The sequence below is a fragment of the Python bivittatus genome, unplaced genomic scaffold, assembly GCF_059951505.1.
Source record: "Python bivittatus isolate LINGU-HERP-01145 unplaced genomic scaffold, Pbiv_v1 ctg000480_np1212, whole genome shotgun sequence".
NCBI lineage: Eukaryota > Metazoa > Chordata > Lepidosauria > Squamata > Pythonidae > Python > Python bivittatus.
The window spans coordinates 35,040,675-35,055,148 of NW_028277075.1; the positions used below are offsets into that span (position 1 = coordinate 35,040,675).

At 41.1% G+C, this 14,474-nt stretch overlaps 1 protein-coding gene across 4 annotated transcripts in view; it reads right to left on the reverse strand.

The window, feature by feature from the left end:
- The window catches only part of LOC103052596 (zinc finger protein 862), a 59,639-nt gene extending 55,266 nt beyond the window's left edge, over nt 1-4,373 (reverse strand). Inside the window, exons 1-2 of one of the 4 annotated variants that reach the window (XM_088145735.1) lie at nt 878-4,373; nt 136-544 (exon numbers count right to left, since the gene is read on the reverse strand). In XM_088145735.1, the coding sequence (XP_088001861.1) occupies nt 136-303 (168 nt within the window). In that variant the 5' untranslated portion in view covers nt 304-544; nt 878-4,373. The remainder of the gene's footprint in view (nt 1-135; nt 545-877) is intronic. The other 3 variants (XM_088145738.1, XM_088145736.1, XM_088145737.1) reach the window with 3 other exon arrangements.
- Between the last annotated feature and the right edge of the window lie 10,101 nt (nt 4,374-14,474).

Below are 14,474 nucleotides of genomic sequence, written 5' to 3' on the forward strand. Positions count from 1 at the left end.
GCTTCGATCGTTTTGTCATCACGCATCTTTTCCAGTACTACAATACAGTGACCAGAACGATGCACAGTATTTCTGATATTGGCAGTTTTATTTTCCATTCCTGAGACTCGCCAACGCGGCATCTGCCATTCTCACCGACATACGACATTCCGAAACGGTAGCAGAGAATTCTGCCCAGGCAAATCGATTATATTTTTCAGTCCAAAACGCATCCGCCTCATCTCCTAACAAACGGCCTGTTGGAGCCCCCATCGCACAGTCCTTGCCGCTTTTTGCACGGAGTCCAAAATTCGCTTTCTGCATGGAGTCCAAAATCAGTTTACGCAGGAGCCAACTTCACTTCACTGAGTGGGACGTTACTCCCCGGGAAGTAGAGCAAACGAGCGCGACCCTCGACTTCGGACGCCTCCCGCCCCTCCTCCTCCCGCGGCGCTTCCAAAGTCACCCAGTTGCCTCGGGACCCCGCCCCCACGTTCCCTCTGGGAGCGCTCGCTGGCTTCCTCGGCCGCCCATTGGACCGCGTCCGCGTCACTCACCGGATGTACTGTAACAGGGAGAGGGGGGAGAGGAGAGGCAAGAGTGGAGCAGAGGAGACGGTGGCGGCAGCAGCAGGAGGGGAGGAAGGGGCCGGGCTGCGCCGAGCTCAGCGCTCGCCCCAGAAGGGAAGAGGAAAGAAGCGAGGCGGCTACTTACCTGCCTGGCCGCGCCCTCCGCCGCCGCCGGGCGAGGACTGCAGAGGGAGCCCCCTCCATAGAAGGGGGTCCCTCCACCCCCAACGGCCCCCAGACCCCGAGTCAGCGCTTGCCCAGCTGCCTCCCCCCGCCTGCGCTCCGCAGCCATTTTCGTCGCCACCTTGGCTACCGAAGGGCTGACTCACCTCGGCGCTGCGGGGCCCTGGCTCGTCGTCCGGGGGCAACCCAGCTCTTCTGGCGGCCACCCGCTCTGCCGCCCCCGTTGTCTTCCTCCTCCTCCTCCTCCTCCTGCGGCGCCGGCCCGGCCAGTCCAGCCTGGCTCGCTAGTCCCAGGCGAGGACGGGTCCCGGGGCCGGGCCGGGCGCGGTGGCAGAGGAGGAGGCGGCAGCTGCGGCGGCTCCCTCCCTCCCGGCCGTGACCACCATCTTATTAGCACAGGAAATGACATGGCGAACGGAAGAGAGGGGCGTTCGGGGGCCGAGCCCGGGGACCCCCCGAACCCGGAGGAGGAGGGGAAGCAGCGGGGCTGGCGGGCGGGCGGGCGGCTTCCAGGCCCAGCCTCGGCGCCGGGGGAGTCGGCCCCCTCCCCAAATGCTCCGCCTCAGCCCCTCTTGTTTTTCCACTGGCTCACTCGCCAGGAAGCCCAACGCCCCCGCTTTTCTCCCCGCCATTCTCCTCGGGTTTCTCCCGCGGCAGGAGGGGAAGGATCTGCCCCAGAAATAGTGCGGCGTCCGCAGCAAATCCTGGCGCACCGGCAACCTGTGCCCAGATTTCTAAAAAATAAAAATCCAATACTCTTATCTCCCGTTGCCTGTCTCCCCCCCAAACGTAAGCTTTGGTGGCCGCTTGGCACGGCTAGCCTTCTTGGAGAGGAGCGCAGCCTGATGCCGCGCGTCTTTTCTTGGAAGTAAATCTAACGGAGCTCGCTCTCCGGGAAAGTGGCGGGTGATCTTAGCCCTGTTTGTTTTCGGCCTTTACCTGCCGACTTTGGGAACTCAGAGTTCCGGTTTGTTTGCCTTTCCCCCCTCCCGTTTTAATTTTGAACTTGCGCTGGCGTGCACAGTGCGAAGGATCTAGACGATTGGCAGTTCAGCTTAAAAGATACTCCTAGAAGTAATTCGCCGTTCATCTAGTTGGCTTTGACTCAGAAAGATGCAGTTGCTCATGTTTGTGTGGGAGTGCTAATAAGACTGTATATTCATAAATGTACACGAGATCTGATATAATGGTAGGGCCAGGCTATGCAACAGCCAGTGGAGAGAAATAGTTCTCAGGGTTTGGCATGTTGCATATCCCAAATTCAGGCCTAGCATCTCCTGACAAGGCTTTTGCCAGAATTGCTAGAGAGCTCTTGTAGGCAATGCTGTACTGAGCTAGTGGGCCAATGGATTATCTGGCCAAGTTGATACAATATAACATGGATATGTATAGATTTGCCTTTTGGTGGCTCCTATTATGCCTATGGCAATGCATTCTACACATTTGCATCATATGTCTTTAACTTGGTCCATGTATTAAAGATTGCATTTCTTTTTGAGATGTCTAAGTTAAGATAGAAGTATCCTGAATTACATATCAAATTGGACTCCTTGCTGTTAGGTATAGGAGTGTCTTATTTTTTAATGTAAAATAGTATCTTGAGGAGAGGGTTATAATAATAATGTTTGCTGTGTTATAAACTAATTTACAAGAAAAGTCTGTCCATATTGACGAGGGCATTATTCAGTCTAAAATATATTCTAGAATCCTGTTGCCTCTTACTGTACTATATTCTGCATATCTGGTGGAACAGATTTTAAATTACACTATTGTAAGTAAATACTGTTAAGATTGTATCATTATGCTGTATTCTAGTATAAAGGGAGAGAGAAAAATCTTTATTAGCATCTCCACACTTCATCATTTTAAGTCCTAGCCTAATGCCACATTTTTTTTTAATTAAGCTAAAGCCTTCAGTGTTTTATTGTCTTTCTACTGAAGGTTTTCCAAATCCTAAATCACTACATATTGAATCCTCTGCATGTTTTCATTGGAACTTACTCTAAATTGAATGTGCAAAGGTCACTACTGCACAGAGAAATTCTAAAATGTATGAAGAGATTCTGGATAAAGGAAGTGTCCTGACCAGGAATGAAGTTAGAAGGGTAGATTTTCTATTTTTTCCCTTCTAAAAATTCCCTCAAATTAACATTAATTTACACACTGCTTCCCAGACTAGAATTTTTCTTATCTTGGGACCCTAAGAGGAACAAGGGGTCTTTAGATACAGCAGAACCATTGCTTTCTCTCATAAGGCCCAAGCAGGGCCTTTATATCCCTATTGCAATTGAGATACGCTGGATGCCTTACCTTCAGAAAAGCAAGTGCAAATATGCCAGTGGGAAAGCATTTCTAAAATATATATATATATACCTATATAGAGTTTAACTTATAAATTATAGGTTTACTGGTTTATAGATTATAGGAATCAACTTTTTTTTTTCCAGTGCTTGTTTTTTCCCTTTCAGATCTCCAGTTTGAGACAAGGTAACCAGAACAGCACACAGAATTATAGATTAGGGGACACTGATTATTGAATATTTGCCATCTTATTTTTCAACATTTGCTTATAATTTCCCATATTCACTTTGTTCTTTTCATATGTGTAGTATATTTTTTGCATTTTTAGTGCACACTTTTTTTTTTATTGCACTCCCAAGATTTCTGGGCTAGCTCCAGTTAGATTAAAAAAAAAAAAATCCATAAGCAAAACAGCACAGTCCACTGATGTAAAATCAAACCCAGAACAGTAAAAAATACAATACAGACCACTAATGACTATATCGTTTCAGGCTCAAACCTTTTGTTTGAAATAATGTCTATTTGGGAAAAATGCATAAAAGTGTGCTTTAGGGATGATTATATTAAAAAATAATGTACATAAAAGAACTTTGCATATAACTCTAGAAAATATTTTTTTCAGTTTTTAAAATAAGTTATAAAAGGTTTAATGGAATAATAAAATTCATGTCAGATTAACTGACAAAATAGGATTAAGAGATCCACACACTTCTAACGTTTGAATAGTTTGGATCCAAGCAATGTATATCTGAAATTAGATGTTTTGTTCTATTAATCTATTGTGATGGTTATTTATTCACCCCATCACCTTGTGCTCTTGATGGTCTCCCTGGGCTTCCATCACCCAGATTAACTTTGTAATTCTTGTCAATTCTGCTCTAGTGCTATTAGATTTTTTTTTTCCTTCAGAAGTCTGGCTTTCTCAGAATTTTACAATAACAGCAACAAAGTAAAATACAGCAGTGCTATCTCAGCTAGATATTAAAGAATCAATGTAGTATAGCAGTTAAGATATTGGATTCCCCCCCCCCCCAAAAAAAAATTCAAGCCCACCTTCAACCATGGGAGTTCACTGAGTAACTTTGAGCCTGTCATTCCTCTTAGCCCAACCTAACTCTCAGGGCTGTTATAATAAAAAATGGGAGGAGAGAGTGTTGTGTATGCCACCTTGAGCTCCTGAACAAAGGCAGGATATAACAAATACTTTGAAAACATTTCAAGGTATTCATTTCACAGATGTATCTCCAAAATGTGGCTTGATCTGCAAGGAAGTCTAGATCAAATTCTCAAACGCTGAACTTTTTAACTTGTACAAGACATCAGAATAACAAGTACTATATGTCTCAGAGTTCATTGGTAAAGCTCTGGCCTATTGATCTTGTTACAACTTTCTATAGCCTTTGCTTTTGTTTATGAAAACATGTTGTTTGATATCTGGATTTAAATACAGTATGTAGTTTTTTCTAAAGATCCCAGAAGAAATAAATGTGTTTTTTATCCCTTGGTGTTTCATTCTTCCCATCCATTGCTCTACAGTATAAAGTTGTTAGGTGAGGTGATGTATATTCAGTAGTTTTTATTTCAAATTCAAATTCCCTGCAGTTTTCTTGGAAAGATTTTGGAAGTGGTTTGCCACTGTCTGCATCCTAAGGCTGAGAGAGAGAAACTGGCCCAAGGTCCTCCAGCTGGCTTTGTGTCTAAGGCAGGATGGTCTCCTGGTCTCTAGCCTGGTGCCTTAACCACTACACCAAACTGGCACTTTGTGTAACAGTTGTTGTTGTTTAGTCGTTAAGTCGTGTCCGACTCTTCGTGACCCCATGAACCATATTGCGCCAGGCCTTCCTGTCCTTCACTGCCTCCCTGAGTTTGCTCAGTTTCATGCTCATGTGTAACAGTTACCAGATTGTTATTCCCCAGTCGTCCATAAAACCAAGTAACTAATACAGCTTGGCTAGTTTTAGCTTAGTGGAATTTTGAACCCAACCATGGTTCATAAATCCTAGTTTATTTTAGCATTAAAATAATAACCATCTTCCTTACCAGTCATCCAGGTAATGCAAATATCATTCAGTAAGTAGCCTAATGATTCTGTCTCTCTCTTGTCCGCTCTGTCCTCCGCTCCAGTTTCTTTCCATGCCAAAAGTATCTACAGTGGTACCTCGGTTCACGAACTTAATTCGTTCCGCAACTGGTCGCGAACCGAATTGGTTGTGGACCGAATCAAACTTTCCCATAAGGTTCAATGTAAATACGGTTAATCCATTCTGACCCTTCCGAATTTGGTCGCCAACCGATTTTTGATCGCATCCCAAATCAAATTTCCCCATAAGGTTCAATGTAATTACGGTTAATCCGTTCTGAACCATATGTTGTTGTTGTTTTTTTAACCGCAAAAATATGAAACAAAATACAGCACGAAGAGAGAGAACGCTAACCTTGCTCGACGCGACTTCTGGCGTGGAGGACAGGAAGGCGGGTGGGGAGGCGAATATTGCTTGGAGGGAGAGGCCCCCTCCCTACAGGAAGCTGCGACCATGTGTCACGGGAGGGAAAATGGCCGTGGATCCTGTTCATAACCCAATCCGGCATTCGCGAATGGAGGCAAAATTTTGTGACCGGAGCTGTTCGTGAACCAAATTGTTCATGAACAGAAGCGTTCATGAACCGAGGTATTACTGTATTTGTGTATGTATGTGGCATCATTTAAAATGTTCAGACATTTTGCAGTACATCTTCATTCCTGGAAAAGAGTGTGTGACATTTGCCCCTGCCTCTCCATATTTCTTCCCATTTCCTTGCTAATTCATTTGGGATGGGATGGGGAAAATAAGAATTTTTGTTCAGCTTTTATTCTGTTTAGTTAGACCCCCTAACTCCTGCATACTTAGATCTCAAAACAGATACCAAGGACAATAATTGATGAGTCAGCTAGCATACAATTGATTACTTGGCATGGTGAGCAAACAGCCTACCATTTCTATGTAAGTGATTGCAAGATGGTAGTATGAACGTCAGAATAGTAAAAAGAAATCCATACTGTTTAGTGCGTATTTGGATGTATGTTAAGCCCTAAAACCATAGGCTTGGATAATGGCATGATTTGGCCATCGGGAAAATAAGTGTGAACCAAGTCATGGTTTTACCATGAACTGCAAATTCAGCCATTTATGCTATAGTGTATATAATTCAAATGTGAACCTGTATGCTATTTTTGTTTATTTTTCTGTGGGATGGAATAACTCCATTTTCAGTTCGTGTTTCGCCCATCTTGATTAGCCATGAAGCACCTGAACTTGGGAGAATCTATTAACTGCCTAAATTGTGGTCAACTATATAATTTGGTATAGTGGAAGCTGGGGAATTCTGGGAGTTGAAGCCCACACATCTTAAAGTTGCTAAGGTTGAGAAACACTGAACTAAACACTGCAACCCTGCATTCTGTAATCCTGGTAAATTGTCTTGGGCTGTACTTCTAGTTTACCTTTAGCCTGCAATCCATTGGGACGCTTCATAGAAATGAGTGGGAACATAGAAGAAGCTTAATATCCATTAAAATGTGGCAGGTAACGTGCAGTGTATTTCAAACAATATGTTTTTTAAAGGGTTAGGTCTTCATGATCTCATCTTTTTTTTTTTTTTAAGAAATAATTTAGTCTCTGATCATCTACTTTAATAATCTCAGCAAGTAAAAAGACTTAATAACTGGCCTTAAATTGTTGGCAATCTAAATAGCCAAGAAAATTAACTGACACAGTGTGAATTAAGTTTAATCAATATCCTTTCTATTACTCATTGCTATCACTTTAATCCATTAGCAATTCTACTGTAGCATAAACAAACTAAATTATTAGAAGTTATTTTTTATTATGTGCTATTACTAGTACATAGATTTCAATGGGGGGGGGAGCTCATTAGCAATACAGATTTGGTAAACAAAAAAATGTGAAAAATGCTTCCATGGTTAGTGTTTATGCCAGTGCTATTTAATTTGGTGTTTATCTATTCATCCATATAAAAACAAGCTAATAAAATAGGATATTTGGTGAGCTATTTTAGCTATATATGCATTGTTAATATATGAGACATTGTACAACAGTAATATCTAATGCCTTATGTTAACATTAAAGCACATAGTTATTTAAACTGCAACCCTCTATGTATTAATCTGTACAGTGTCATCAAACTGTATGAAGATTAAATATAAGTAGCCCTATCTTCACACTGTTTTTCTTAATATTAATAAAATATATTAGCAGAAGAAGATTTTATATTTATTCTGAAGTCTTGTTGCTCATATATTAACAGTATAGCAAAGATAAGTAAACTTAGTGTAACATGTCATGCAAGTTAACTATATATAATGATGATGATGCTCCCTGGAATTACTTGCCAATTTTCTATCTTCTTGGAATTTATTTATTTTTAGCATTGTTTTTTATGTTGTATTTCAATGAATTTTTATCTTGCTGTAAACCACCCAGAGTCGTTGCACGAGATGGGTGGTGACAAATATGATGAATGAATGAATGAATGAATGAATGAATGAATGAATGAATGAATGAATGAATGAATGAAGCACATCTGTACTAGTGTACATTGTTACAAATTTTTCCCTGTCCCATTCATAAACATACTTCATTTACTGACTGTAGGGGCACAAGTGCCAACTTTTCCTTATTGCGTCTCTTACTCTAAGGGTTAGTCTTTTGCCTAGCCAAAGAGCAGAGGGTGACAGAGAGAAGAATGACGCCCAGTCCAGGAGTACAGCAGATTTATTTATTGGAAAGCCTACATTCTCACATTCAATGAACTCATGAATTTCTGTGTAAAATACTCCCCTGGCATTAAGGTTCCCAATGAATACCAAATGGTTTTCCAATAATTGAGAGTTTCTTTATTATGCCCCCCATCCCCCATGACTACTGTTGGCCACACCGAATCTAGGGGGTTGGGAGAAGTCAGGTTTGGATCCTGAAGCTTCTTGATTCCCTACTAGTTCTGTCGCCTTTTACTGTATATACAGCACTGCAGCCCATGCCCGGGACTGAAGACCCATTTCGTTTTTTGGACTTATTTTGCATCCTGTTTCAGATATGCATGTACAACTGAGCCAGTGGTTTTTCATTCCATCTCTTTTGGTGCTTCTCCTTTTCTGCACTTCACCCATATTTCCCTTTTGTAGTTGCCTCTCCTCTCAGGCTGACTCTTGGGGAACTTCACCTCTTCAGGCTGGCTGCAGCTTGCAACAGAAGCTCCATATTTCACCCTGGCCTCCTTATTTCAACAGAGGAGGAGGAGGAGGAGGAGGAGGAGGAGGAGGAGGAGGAGGAGGAGGAGGAGGAGGAGGGTGGTCTGGCTTGCTGTCTTTGGGGCTGGGGCTTTCTTACAACATCTGATTCAGATGATATAGGGATTTAGGGCAGGTGTACGTATGAATATATTTACCTGAATGGAAAGTAGGATTTTTTTTCCTTGCAAATAATTTATTTTTAAAATAGGAGAACTATCTTAGATTGGCTGGCAATATGATTGTACAGGCAGATAAATTGTTCTCACTCATTTTCCTTTTGAGGACAAGGTCATCTTAAATTCAGGGCTGTTTTCCTTTGGGGAGATATAGTAGATGCTGGACCCATGACAGTCGAGCTCAAATACTTGTTTATTTTATATCTATTATAAACTGGACAAACTCTGGGCAGCTCATGTAGGATAGAACTTTAAAACAATAAATATAGCCCAATAATTAAAACTTCAGACCTTTAAAAAGCATTACAACTGATTGTGTGACAGATATTATCAAAGAGCCAATATTAATAATTAACAATCAACAACATCTGCCTATCTCAGGTCCTTGAGAAGGACTCTATAGGTGGACAAAAATGCCAAATCCAGTCTAAACATCTGGCTGTGCAATCAATCATCATCATCATCATCATCATCATCACCATCATCTACTTGATGAAATAGTAAGGTCTTCATGGTGCTCCTGAACATTAACATTGTAGGGGATCTCTAGGAATAGATTTTTTGAGACAGATGGAGCTGCTACTGTAGATGCCCTGACCCTGAGCTCCCACTCCCTACCTTCCCAGTAGACGGGACAGGGAGCATTCCTGCTAGGGTTGTTCAACAAATTGGGTAGATTCTTCCTTATGAAGAATAACAAAACAAAATGAAGACCACCATTAATGAAATGCAGGCTTCCCTTGCTTTATGCGAGGGTTACATTCCATGAAAACTTTGCATAAAGTGAATTTGCATAAAGCAAGACACTGACCAGTGAGGTTATGGGTTATGGTGTCAAATTTTGTTACCCAAATGCAGATTATTCCAACGTGTTGTATGTACAGTGAAAGCATATTCTCCATCTTTTCTATAGCTGGATTTCTAATATGCAGGGTCTTGGCTAACAAAGAGGTAGAATGTGTCACAGCACTATGAATTTTATTGTATTCTTGTTATTTTATGTTGTGCACAGTAGGTTTGCCCATGTTAAAAGCTTATACTAGGGCTGAAGATCTTTTACCAGTTTTGGTGTAATGTTATATGTCCAGCTCTGTTTCTAGTGTTAAGTTCTTTTCATTATAAGGAAGGAGGTTGGACAAGTTGTTGATGGTCTTTTTGACCCCACTGTAACAGTACAGGTAGTCCTTGCTTCACAACCCTAATCGGGACCGGAATTTCCATCGCTAAGCGAAGCAATCATGAGGTGACACATCATGTGACATCACCACTTAGTGACAGCAATTCCAGTAGTCCTGGTTGCGGTTGTTAGGTGAGGACTGTGCCATCATTAGGTGAGGACCTCTCCTGCTGTGTGCAAACTGCTGGCTCCATCCCACTGCCTCCTCCCCAGCTGGACCTGGCGAGCTCCCTTTGGCAGATGAGGCTCCACCGCCCTGCCATGCCGGCCTATCTCCCCCCCATCACTGCTCTTTCGGCTGCCCTGCACTCCACAGCCACTGCCTACCCCAGCTGATCTTCACCATCTTCCTCCCACTGTTGATGAGGTGCACCTGGCCAAGGCAGCTGCTGGCCCTTTGTGACACCTCCATGAGGCCTCCACAAAACCTCAGTACACACATTCCCTGGATATCACCAATTTATGTAATAGGCTTACCAAAGGTTCCAACACCAAAATGAAACTTAAGAAAGAAAAGGCACATCCTTGACACATTCTGTGTTGCATTTTAATTAATAGTGAGACAATCCCATTAGTAATTATTCGAGCAGAGGATTTAGAGTTTTAAATTGTTTTCCAAGAAATAAATACTGTAGATATCTAAACTTCCTCATCACTCGAACCAAACAATTTGAATCATATCAAAGACTTTTCCTGCATCCAACAATGCAAATACTAGTGATTCACGCTTATCAGCATACTAAGCTATTACCACAAATGAGAGTCAAATATTATCTGAGGCTTGTCACTCCCTCATGAAACAAGATTGTGCTGCATGAATTATTGTGGATAATACTTTCTGTAATCTTCTTGCCAAAGTAGCTGTTAAAATATTACTGTTGACATTTAACAGAGATATTGGGCAATACAAGTCATAGGTTCTTACCAGCTTTCTAAATTACAGTTATATAAGCTTCATAATATGAAGCTGGCAGGGCCTCTTTTTCATATATCTCCAACAGTATAACAGCTTCTCTCTCCTTGCATTTTTTTTGTACTGCTCTATAGTTGTTCCATCTGGCCTAGGAATCCTTCCAGATTTCATCATATCAATAGTGTCACAGATTTCCTTTCTCTTCCCAGTTTAGGGATGTAGCTATATCTCTCAACTGCGTAGTCAAAATTTCTGGAAGATTTATTTCATTTACAAAACACACGCTTGTGTTCACTGGCTATATCAATATTTGCAGAATATTTATACAAAGAATATTGTTTTTATTATAATCACTGTGAGATTATCCTCATAAAATCCCTTATCATGGGTATTATCTTGCTATGTTTCAAAGAAGAAGCCAGTAATTTCCTAGGTTTTTCCCAGTACATTTGTTTCATTAGTTTCAAGAATATTCTGTATCCGATGCATAATTGATCAATCTCCCTCTTAACTATGATCTATAATCATATTTAGACAATCATACCAAGAGGCTAATCTGGAGGGAAACTACAGTCTATCTCAGGGAACAGGGGCAACTTCTTGCTTTCTAATTGGTGGTGCCACTAAAAGAGAGAGGGCTGATTTTTTTTTTTTAATCTAATATTTCTTTTGTGGCAGGATCTCAGGACACTGGAGGTCCACATGTGGCCACAGGTTGCTGGTCACTCACTGCATTCTATTTGTTTGTTTGTTTATTTGTTTATTTATTTATATTTATTAATAATTTTACATAAGTTAAAGACAAATCTAAAGAAAAGAAAGGAAAAAAGGTGCAAGAAAAGAAAAAAAGAAGAGAAATTAAAGTTATGAAATATAATAACTTCCAACCTTCTCTTCAACAGATAATTACAATCTTATAGTCATCCCTCCCTCTTAGATGTTATGCAAATCCCTTCAGCCCCTCACTTGGTTCACGCCTTTTTTTAATCCTCAAATCCGTAAAACATCATATCATTTTTTTTCTTCTTTCAGCAAAAAGTCCATATAAGGTTTCCAGTCTTTCAGAAAAGTTTTTATTGTCTTTTCTCTGACCAAACTGGTCAGCTGTGCCATCTCAGCAAATTTTGACATTTTTACAATCCATTCCTCCACTGTGGGAATGTCATTGTTCTTCCATTGGCTCACCCCATTCTATCTGAAGGTGTGAATTCTTGAAAATTGAAGGAACCTTTATGTCAGGTTTGTGGACTGACCATTCTGAGCTACCATTTCAGTAGTATTAATTTGGGGGTGACTTGGTGGGCATCTTGGTGGGTATCTGAAGTTCCCACATCTGGCAAACTAGCACAAGGGCAATTCAATATGATGCAATTAGAAGTCATGTAGGCCATGAACTTGTATGTACATTAGTTTCTGGTAATTCACCCATTTGCCTGGAATCTTTTGCTTCTAGCTGTTCTGAGAGTTTTGCTCAAACAATATTCTGGAACACAATATACTTAAAACAAGATAGACTGAATGATGCAGCAAAATAATATGCAGTAGCCATTCATGCAATGTAACCTCTTGCATCCCAATTCAAAACCAAGTTGTTTTCTCAATGGATCATCTAAATCCATAACTGGAATGCTCTAGTCATATACATAGACACATACACACACACATATACACATACATACACAACTCCAAACTATAAACAGATAGTCACATAGTAGCCATCAACTATATACAGTATGTCCCTGAAAATCGGTTTTGGTATATTCATATGGATTTCTTTATCGCATACTGTGTCTGTGCTTCATCCAAAAGCCACATAATGCATTTGCTCATTCTTCCTAGGTAGACTCTTAAATTGGTCAAAATAGCATTGTTGTTGTTGTTGCTGCTGTTGTTGTTTTCCAATTCCTGTTGTATTAAAATAAGTATAGAGAGAAAGAGAGAGAAGAAGCAAGTGGTGAGAAGGCCGTAAACTTTTTTTATTATACTGTTGCACTTCTGCTGTCTGTTTGGACCCTGTAATTCAGTAGTGGTCTCACTCTTTCTAGGAACAACCCCTTGAAGATTAGGCATTGGAATTATAGATTTTTGCAGAAAAGTTCAGCTTAACAAGATACTGATTTGGTTTTCTAGAACATAGGTTCTCTTACAGAGTTAGGATTGTTTCTTTATTTTTCTGATGTATCAGCAAAGATCACAAGTGCAGGTAGAATAAGAAAGGAAACTACTTGGATTGCTCACCAGTTCTGCCTTGCTAAAGAGGCCAAGGGAAGATGTGTTACTGACAAAAGTATTCTAGCCTTTCAATAGTAAACTCAACCCCCTCCCCTCCCCCAGTGAGGGAAACTTGTGAATCTTTCAGTTGTGACCTTTATTAAACTTGCATGCCTTTTTATCTTGAATTTTACAGTAACACTAGTTGGGTGTTTTAATGGTTTTCCAGCAGAGGGCACAGTAGTCCTTTAACTGGAGATAGGGCCTCTCTTCTAAACTGTTCTTATTCTTAATAACTCTTGCATTTGGACAGCTGTGAAGGCTGAAATCCTGTATTAAACCACTCTTGAAAGGAAGACATCAGCAATACAGTGAAAGACATTTTCCAAGGACTGTTTCAGAACATCGAGTTCTTAAACATAATGGGTGGATCCTAGAAATGTGTTTGTGAGTGGTATCATCCAGTTATAGTCATCAGGGAATTCTTCCTTGCATTCAAGTGAAGTGGAATCTGCTAAAGATTTACATCAATCAAAAACAATGCTGCCCTTCCTTTTGTGGCCTACATGATGATCTGAGCATTTGTGTCTGTCTCCATTAGCTCAGTGTAACTCTGGCTGGCTGGTAAAAACTTGTGAATAATGGAGGGGCTTTTAGGAAGGTCATGTGCAGCATGACCTACAGGAAGGTGCTGGACTTCTTATTCATGTTCTATCAAGGGCTCCAACCTCAGCAATTAGAGCTCCATATCACTGCTAGGGCAAAAGTAATCTATCCAATCAACAGTCTGAGGACAGGACCTGGAGTACTGGAAATTGTCCAATCCATCCCACCTTTCCTCAGAATAGTTTCATTTGACTAGGTCCCTGGTTCCAAGGTGGGATTTAGAAAAATAGAGGAAAAATATTCTCAGCAGACAATAGTCTCTCTTCTCTGAGTTCCAAAGCTAAGCAGAGTTGGGCCTAAATAAGCTCAATTGGATTGGATTGGAAACAACCAGGGAATACAAGGGCTGTAGTATACTCTGTACTGAGATGGAGGGTCTTCAGGAACTCCAGACTAGGCTGGGAAGTTTAGAACAGTCTCAGGAGAGGGCAATGGTAAACCACTATTAGAATGCTATCAAGAAAACTACATGAATTTGTGTGAACAGTAAGATTAAAAGTGGAAGGCATGGCTCTATTTCATCTGGTAAGTAAGGAAATATGCACAAAGCTATTAGTAGAGTAGTGTGTGTGTGTGTTTGTGTGTTTTATCTGTTCAGTTGTGTCCGATTCTCAGAGACTGCCTGGACAAGTCCCTGAAGTTTTCTTGACAAGGTTTTTCAGAAGTGGTTTGCCATTGCCTCATTCCTAGGGCTGGGAGAGAGTGATTGGCCCAAGGTCACCCAGCTGCCTTTCATGCCTAAGGCAGGACTAGAACTCACGGTCTCCTGGTTTCTAGACTGATGCCTTGACCACTAGACCAAACTGGCTATCACAGTATTAAGTTTCTTAAAAAAGAAACAAACCCTGTCTCTAGAGTAGGATTAGTAGAGACAAAAAAACATTAGGGAGCACCACTGTCTAACAGAATATGTGAATATATAGACATATAAAACTTAGAGCCAAAATGGGATATGAGGAACATTGTTTATGAGGACAAAAGACAAGAAGATGAGACACAGACATACATT